At 34.6% G+C, this 8,928-nt stretch overlaps 1 protein-coding gene across 1 annotated transcript; it reads right to left on the reverse strand.

Annotated features, from left to right (window-relative positions):
* Positions 1-1,804: 1,804 nt before the first annotated feature.
* LOC124355244 lies at positions 1,805-6,965 on the reverse strand. Its single transcript, XM_046806288.1, has 3 exons — positions 6,858-6,965; positions 3,358-3,721; positions 1,805-1,967 (listed from the first exon to the last, which is right to left on the reverse strand). Exons 1-3 carry the CDS (start codon positions 6,876-6,878, stop codon positions 1,945-1,947), a joined length of 408 nt encoding a protein of 135 aa, XP_046662244.1. The 5' UTR covers positions 6,879-6,965; the 3' UTR covers positions 1,805-1,944.
* Between the last annotated feature and the right edge of the window lie 1,963 nt (positions 6,966-8,928).

The following is an 8,928-nucleotide window of genomic DNA, read 5'->3' on the forward strand; positions in this document are numbered from 1 at the left end:
TCTAGCCTTGGCATTTCTAAACGTTCCCTTGCCGCCCTAAGGCTCGAACCCGAGACCCACGTGCGGACTCAGGAAATCTCATCCTACTTGCTAACAACAGTTTCGATAGATGGATTCAACCTGGTTACCAGATGTACGATTCCGAATAGAAGATGTTACCCAGTATAAGTAATGTTTTTAACTTAGTGTACATCTAGTTCTAGATTATAATTTTTGTCTCATCCTATATGTGATCTGGTCAATTTGAACTTGACTAGTTTCTTGGATTATTTTAAATTCTTTTAAATCATATTTATGTGTGCGAACCGCGAGCACAATGTTAGCTCCATGAAACCTATAGTTCTGCTTTTATTTATTTATAAATTTACATTAATTTCGTTCTGTATATTATATCAACTAGATGTAATTTTTATTGTTACTAGTAATTTTTTTAATTTCTGACTTGTTTATATATCGTTTTAAATTAAACCTTTAATCAAGTAGTATGAGAACCGAGTGTATTAAATAGTATATTAGTATATATATATATATATATATATATATATATATATATATATATATATATATATATATATATATCTCAACTCTGTTTTGTGTATAATTTTGGTGGAATAAAACTTATTTATAATATAATTGATAACAAAATGAATTCATTACCAATAATTTAATTTTAATTGATGAATTGATTGAGGATTTTAGAAGTCCCTCTTAACTTAACAAATAATCCCGAATGAAACATACCTTAAAATAGGGATATGAAATTGAACTCTTGTATAACAAGTTAATATTGAAAAAATTCATTCCCTCTGTTATAGTTAAAGAACCGTGTCATCATAACCTCGATATACTTTTTTAGTTAGTTAAAATTAATACAATGCCCTGTCCATTTGGTTATTTCGGAACAGTTTAGTTTTATGTGATTTATTTTGAACCTTTTCATAAATTTAGGCTTGATATTCAAAACAAACTTAGCGGCCTACAAAACTATACACGTTAGATAAAGAATTATTTCTTCAGAAATCTATATATAAGGAAAATTAGTAAAAAATGCCTAACTTTTCAACAGTTGAATTGTTTGCTTGAAAATGTATAAAATGAAAGCAAAGTAAATTCTTTAAATTCTACATAAAATTTGTGAAATTTTCAGAATTAAATAAATGTTGTTAAAAATTACTAGAAAATATTTGTACAGTTCAGAACTAGAATCAGTTACATTGTTACAAAACAGGCTTAAGTCAACACATTTACAACTCAAAATTATCTCTTTGTAGTATTAAAATTGGATGACACCTAATGTACATTACTGCGTATACAGGGACATAATTACATATAGCACGTAGCTATTTTGTAATTACATAATTACATAAAAAGCATGCTTAGCTATTTTTATACAAATTTTTAAATCATTAAAACTTTGGTAGCAGAACTGTACATTCTCTTATATTATTCTTGTTTTCTAAAATTATTAGCTTTGTAAGAAAAATGTTGAAAAGGAAACAGGTGTAGCTTATCATGAAAAACACACATGGTAAATAGAACGAATTATCCGATCTAGTGCAGCACCTGAATCTCTGCTTGTTCAACTTACTGACACTGGTAGTACTTATTCCTGCCAGACTCTTATTATAATGACTTAGCTCATAGTTAAAAATGCAAAAACTTATCTAGGAGAATTTTGTTATATTGTTTTTAACTAATTTGCAGTAAGGACTTTATGCTTTAAAAACATAATAGTCCGCAGTAGAATTGACGCAATATTGTTGATCACTGGTTTGTCAATCTGTGGAGGAGATCCTTGCAACTGTCTAGAAGGGTAGCCCCTGGGGAGGAGCCGGAGGGTACTCTTCTGGCTTCCTCTCTGGAGTCTTGTCGTCCCTGTCCCGGGGAGGGCTGAGGGGCAAAGGGGGAGGCGGCACGTCTGGGATGTCTCTGTTACTTGGCCGGTTATTCTTTATTTGATCCGTAATCTGAAAACACGCACAATTAAACTACGTATAGACGTAACAAATTATATTCATTGATATTAAAACTAATATTTTCGTTATGAAGGAAACAGTATCTTTCCGGACATTTGTCATCGTTCAGTGATACAAAAAATCAGTAACGCTACGTTTCGAGATCTGCAATCTGATCCCTTCTTCAGGTAAATAACTAACCTAACACATAATTACAAATTAGGTTAAAATAAACTAATCATACCAGAGCGTTGTGACACGCGTAAGTAAGGAATCACAACCACCATGTTGTGTGTCAACTTCACTAAATCTAAAACCTTCACTTAATAAAAAACTAAACACAATACTAATTATAAAAACTGAACTACAGGATACAGGTTAAAATGGGTCTGCATTCATCGACCAACCACGTACGACTGACTGATTTGTGTTATGACTATTCAATTTGTAAGTATTACGGTGTGTATATCATGAAAGGACGCAGTTTCGTCAAGTTTTTAGTTTATTTGGAATTCCTCTCCGTACAGCACTACAAAATCGTATTAACTAATATATCATCCTTTCTGCATAAGTACAATTTGATGCAAATTATTAGTAGGTTCATGGAAATGACAAGTCACTTGATTCACTCCATCTATGGAAAGACTTCGTCAATGTAGTCACATTCGACTTAAGTTTAGTAATCCTTTTTACACTAATAAAACATCCAAAATAGTGTTGTTAAATTGTTCTGGACTCTAGGCTTTTGCGCTCTTGACTTAAAACATATTCACTTATCAATTCTTCACTAAGAATAAACCATGTAATACATTTGCTAAATTTGAGTAAAATCTGCTCGAGAATAAGAGGTTCTAACTCAGTGTTTTCATCTTAGGGCTTCGCTCCTTTTAAGCACGTTTGATTGAAAACGTGTCATCATTTGGGATGAATTGATAAAATACAATGTCAAGTTTTGTGAGGGAAATAGCACTAACGAAGATCCACAAAGAACAGCTTCGTTTGATCATTGCTTTTACCACAGACCTGACCCCCCTAGTACTCCGCTACCTTGACTGATTTCAAGCCTTGATCTCATGATCAATCTACTCATTAAAAATGTCAAATTTCGTTATAATAATTAGAAATCAAGGTTCCTTTGGGTTCTATTAGTCTGTGTAACGAATCAAAATTTCGAATTTACAGCGTAAAAGTTTGTACGGAATTAGGGAAAACTCTTAACAATATCCGGTGGTTTCGATCCACTCTTCTATATGGATGAAAGACCCTCACTCATTTTGGACATACGCGATTAGTACACATTATCAAAACATATCTTGCTGTGGTTTGGCTAAATTGATAATATAACCCTGAACAACAGAATATTTTCTAGAGTAATGCCCAATTAACATAATCTTGATCTCACCTGAGGGATCGTCTGCTGAGGTTGTAAACTGAAGACTGGTGCAGACTGGGGACTTTTGGGGTGCGTCGGGGTCCACCAAAGTATCATTGAACCCGGGGAGCCTACTGTAGGACTGGGGACTGTAGGGGTCGGGGGCGTACAGCTGGTACTGCTCCTGCACGGGAGGGAGGCCGTAGGGTCCGTAGGGTGTGAGGGCCGCGGGTCGGAGAACGGGGGCGACCGCTGGATAGGCCTGGCTCGGCAGCAGTTGTTCTTCAGAGGTAATCAGAGCGTTGTAGATGCGGGGGATTCGCCTCAGCTTGGCCGGGTCAGGGTCTGCGAATGGGAAAGCCACTGCTCCCACTGCCACCATCACCAAGATTGCCTGAAGAGATTTTCAGATTAAACAATTTAATTAGTCTTAATGTATTTAGGATCGCAAATGAAGGAAAATGTTATAACAATGTTATGGTGAATATGTTAGATATCAACAATTCCTTATTTTGTAATTAACCTTCAAATCTTAGAATTTAGCTAACAGTATCAATATGTTAGGACTAAAATAATTTTAATGTTTCAGGAATTTCAATTACTATTGTTTTGTTGTACTTCCTTAGAAAATCGTAAGCATATAGAGGGGGGGGGGGGTAAATTGGATCAGGGTGACAGAAGCAGTGTCCCAGCACTGGACATGCGTGCTGTAATCTCAGAAAGAATGCAGCACATTCAGGCCACCGTATTGCGAAACAAGTGTAAGTAATGGGTTGTAAGAATGAATGAATAATGAGAACATAGTAACTGTTCAGCCCTCAGGGCCGTCTCTCTGTCTCTCTCGGTCTGTGTGTCTGTGTGTCGACACTCGAGCTGGGTTTGGCCGTTGAGCTTGCTGCATTCACAAACATTGCGTTTGTCCGTATTGTTTCCGGTAATACATTATGTAATATTAGCTAGGTAATAGCCATTTAAGTAATGAATGTTTAAATAATGTAACCCAGTGTTCAAGTTGGTTTTTTGCAAACAATTTTATTTATTTAAGCAATTAAATTCATTATAAAGAACAAACACAATCACATTACCTCACAATCGCCTTGGTGAGTGAAGCTATCTCAATATCCAACATCGGTCATTTCAGTACGTTGTTAAGAAAACAAAACAGGAGTACGCTACACCACGTGTCCGTAACAGGCTTCCCTGATGTTGCTTTAAAAACTACAAATCTAAAGCTCATTTCATTCTTGAGCTATCCTGCTGGCAGACAGGCATACGGACAATCACAAAGAAACGAAATGTTTTAATCTCCCAGACAGACAAAAGAGAAATTGTGTCAGCCTTCTGAGTGCAGGATTCCATAACGCTCAGCCAAATTCCATGGAGACGTACACCATGATAGAACTCATTCTCATTCTTGTCTATGTAGAAATGAATTTATATACAGATTTAAAAGTGTACAGTTCAAAGCTTTCTCGAGATACCTTGCCACATGATACATTCACATTTTTTATCATTGCGTTAGGTTTCAGAGTGTTCAAATAATGAAAGATCGGTAAGTTAGGTACTACAAGGCAAGAGTGCACTGAAATAAAATCTTGTAAAAAATTTTTAATATTAAATGTTCACTCTATTATTTTTCCTTGACCTCTGTGAATAAAATGTGTCATGTTAAAACCTCATATGATTGTACTCATTTTGTTTACAAATTTATTTATTTTGCTATTTTTTCGTTGCCATTAAAGTTACTCTTAAGAGGAAGGTAATAATGTCACAAAAATGATAATACGCCCATCTTAATCCTATACCCTGACATGTACCACCATCGAACTCACTGTTATTTATATATAAATTAAGCTTCGTGCAAACTTTCAGTCTAAATATCAGTTCGTTTTCGAAATATTGAGCGGATAGACAGACAGACAGTCAGAAATGAAATTTGTTCAGCCTCTTGAGTGATAAGCTTCAATACCGCTCAGCCAACAAAACCACTGGCTGTATTTGTACATAAACAAATCTATTATTTAACACAATCCTCCTGAAATTTAAGTAAATATTTGTGCAAAAAACAATTTTTTCGATAAGAAAAATCTAATTAAAGCAATTGAAACCATACGGATAATTTTACTTTGATGAATTTTGTAAACTTAATTAAATATTTTACGTAATTAATTACATCATTGTTATAAACACTTTAGTTATAGGCGTTTTTATGTTTTAATTCTTTCATCTTCCATTTCTAAATAGCTATCGATATAATTTGATCAAGTTTAAGGTTTTTCATAAAACTAATATGAAAGAACAAATTTGTTGTTTAACGATCTTTACATTGTTCAAGTTATTATTATTGCTATGTACTACTATAATACAATACAAAACGTGATTGTGAAGAAACATTCCATATTTAAATTTTTATTTTGAATTCATACGTAGTCTAAGAAGTGAAGAAAAAGAAAGGAATGAGAAATGCCAAAGCTAACAAGCTAGATCTTTATCTAAAGACATGTGTACTCGTATCGTGTTTAAATAAGTAAAGAGGGTCACAACACAAAAAGATGTCGAGCAAAATATTAATGGCTTAATAGATTTTTCCTGCCTTTAGGGTGAAAGTATATTTACTCCTTGCTCTTATGGTTACGACAGCGCATTTCAGTCATACCCAAGTTGTTTTTTGTCAGATGTGTGAACAATAACCTTGTGGAATGCTACGAGAAGTCCTTAAACTAGGACGAGGTAATAATTGTGTTTTCAGAAAGTAATAATGTACAGTATTTCATGCAACTGTCACGTTATGACGTACATAACGTATGAGGAGAATTACGTCAAGAGTCCTACAGTAGTGTTGTAAACTGCAACGGGGCGTGTTGTAATATGTACGTATATACCTATGTGACACTATGTGATCACTTGTGTATTTGTACTATCACTGCACTACGCACGATATTCCAAGCACTACCCACATATTAATAATCAATATTTACAGAAACTTTAGAGATGTCAACTATTTTAGATCAATCTCATCTAAAGGGATAGAGCGTTTACTCGTAGTTTGATAGTCTATCAGAAAATCATAAGCGAAGCAGTTGTAAATAAATAAAATGTACATAAACATTGTATACAGTATTGGATTGTATTTTAACACTTAAAGTTCGTATATACGATGTTAAATTTGTATGTTGTTTATGCCAGTTAATAGAATGGGAAGGTAGGCAATTCTTCCATCTCTAGAACAAATACCAGCCTTCCGATATCCTGCAAGTTGCTTATACTGACTTTTCACAACCATTAATTAAGGAGTAGGTTGCAATATACAGTAACATATGTTTTAGAGATTGCTTAAACACTTCTACTCCAACAAACATTCAGATGTATAACCTCTTGAGGGAAGGCCCTGGTTTGGAAACCTGGCTTCAAGTGAAGAGACTCCCCTAAAGGGCGGATACGGGAATAAATGTTCTACCAAATCTATCTCAAATAGAAATACACGTAGGTACAGCTAAAACGATAGTATTTACTCAGAGATGTGTACTCACCGAGACCAGACGAGGAGACATGGTGCAGGCGAGACCCTCTCTCTCAGGCGACTCAGCTCGGTCAGCAGCCAGTGCCAGTCTCCGCTCGGCGGCCTTGGGCACCTGCGCCGGGGTCAAGGTTCACCCTACACTCGCGTCTCACTCAATGGGCTTTGGTAACTGCTCATATATGTGTTACATTTTTATTGTTACGCGACCTCCCACTGTTCTGAAGGCTCTGAGCTACACGAATTATCTTCGACGTGATCTATTAATAATTTGTATAGCCATATGCCATTATCACGTGGAAGGTATATGTGCAATTATACTGTACATGAAAGATGAGTATTATTATAGCATAATACAATGAACAGTCACAGACAGTGAAAAATCTAAAGTATACCGAATAAAGAGGAGGAACGTTCTTTGATATCTTTCTCCAAAACTAGAATGGTAGCTAACTATCATGTACGGCTGGCATTTTCATATTTTACCATTAATAAGCAAGTACTGAATTATAATTTATCTTAACGGTTTGGATCAAAACAAACCGAATATGAAACAATTTTAAGATTTATTTTAGGGAGACTGACTTTTGTCACAGACTGTACTGACATTTTACATGGCCACTCTTAGGGTCCATGGTTAAAATATCGGCCTATTCCTTTTCCCTCCGAGGGAAAATCCATCCGGGCTACGCCCCTCTGGTTTATAAAGTTGCATTACAGTTAATAAATGCTATTAATTATTAAATGGTCACCTAAATGTAATCAATTGTTCTGTGTGAACATTGCTTTATAACAGCACAACGATATGTTTAATTAATTTATAAGTTTGTTTATATTTATAGTTTTGAAAGTATAGAGTAAGCTGAGTAGTAAGATCAGCCGTTACTTCTACATTTTCTGTAACTACTGTTGAACATAGAGTAAGAAAATATCCAAATAAGAAAATTATAAATTTTAGTAAACGTATACTTTTAACTATACATTTTATCAAATATTAATCATGCAGTGCTTTGTCAGTCTTGTAATGCAGATATCAAAGACAAAGGTACTGTCTAAGTTAAACTACAAATTTAAGGACTGTTATAAAACCCATCTTACTTATTTTTTGACAGAAGTAGGCTCCTTAGACCTATTATCTTCTTGATCAACGCAACAAAGCAAACTCAATTGTGGCACCAGAAATATCTTAGACTGGAAGTAGCCTAAATACAATGGCCGAAAGTAAACGCTTTAAGAGTGAATAAGGCTTCTAAAATCTGCATATATAATTTTCTTCTTGACCGGGGAAACAAGGCAAAATCGTATATGGCACACAGCAATGCTAAAACTGGAGCAAATTACAAATGTCATCTATGGTCTTCCTGTTTATCAACACGAAATTGTGTGTGACGCCGCGGGTAACTGCTAGTATTAAGATAAATTAGTTTTTTAATGTTATTCATTGACGAAACTGTAATTAGCAATTAATTGTTAATAACAATAACAACAACGACAGATGAGATTAGTTAATATATACTTAACAATCAAGAGTTGTGCAAAATATAAATTAATAATACATAAAATAAATGAAAAATCAATAATATTACTAATATAATGTAAAATAACATATAATATACAAATGTAACCATTGACGGCAACACATCAGTGAAAGAATGAATCACAACTCATCAAAATACTCTTGCTCTTAATACTTCTGTTTAGGGCAGACTGGCCGTCATAATGAAGTTGAAGTGACGTAATATTCGGTTTCCAAGTAAATTCAGAGTTAGGCGAGGAGCGTCTATCACACAATTTATAGGATGGAATGGCAGAGGTAATTGTGGGGACGGATTTACCTTGGAGCACGAAGATCTACAAGGCTGAGAATGTCTGGTCAGTTGGCAGTGCCATTAAGAATCCTCTAGATGTCTTGAAATAACAAATAGGAAAGATATAATAAAATATGTGTTATATCAATCAATTAAGAATGTTACAGATGGAGGCGTGTAACATCCCTTGGTGTCCATCGAGATGGAATTGAGTGCAGAAATTATTCAATTCTAAGATGCGCAGGCATATCTTACTATCGCTTAATTGTTGTCGAT

The sequence above is a fragment of the Homalodisca vitripennis genome, chromosome 2, assembly GCF_021130785.1.
Source record: "Homalodisca vitripennis isolate AUS2020 chromosome 2, UT_GWSS_2.1, whole genome shotgun sequence".
Lineage (NCBI taxonomy): Eukaryota > Metazoa > Arthropoda > Insecta > Hemiptera > Cicadellidae > Homalodisca > Homalodisca vitripennis.

Coding starts and splice junctions, on each gene's coding strand:
- LOC124355244 (XM_046806288.1), bottom strand. CDS start 6,878: ATGTCTCCTCGTCTGGTCTCG. Junction 3,722..6,857: donor TGTCTCCTCGTCTGGTCTCG/GTGAGTACACAT, acceptor AAATCTCTTCAG/GCAATCTTGGTGATGGTGGC. Junction 1,968..3,357: donor CTCAGCAGACGATCCCTCAG/GTGAGATCAAGA, acceptor GCGTGTTTTCAG/ATTACGGATCAAATAAAGAA.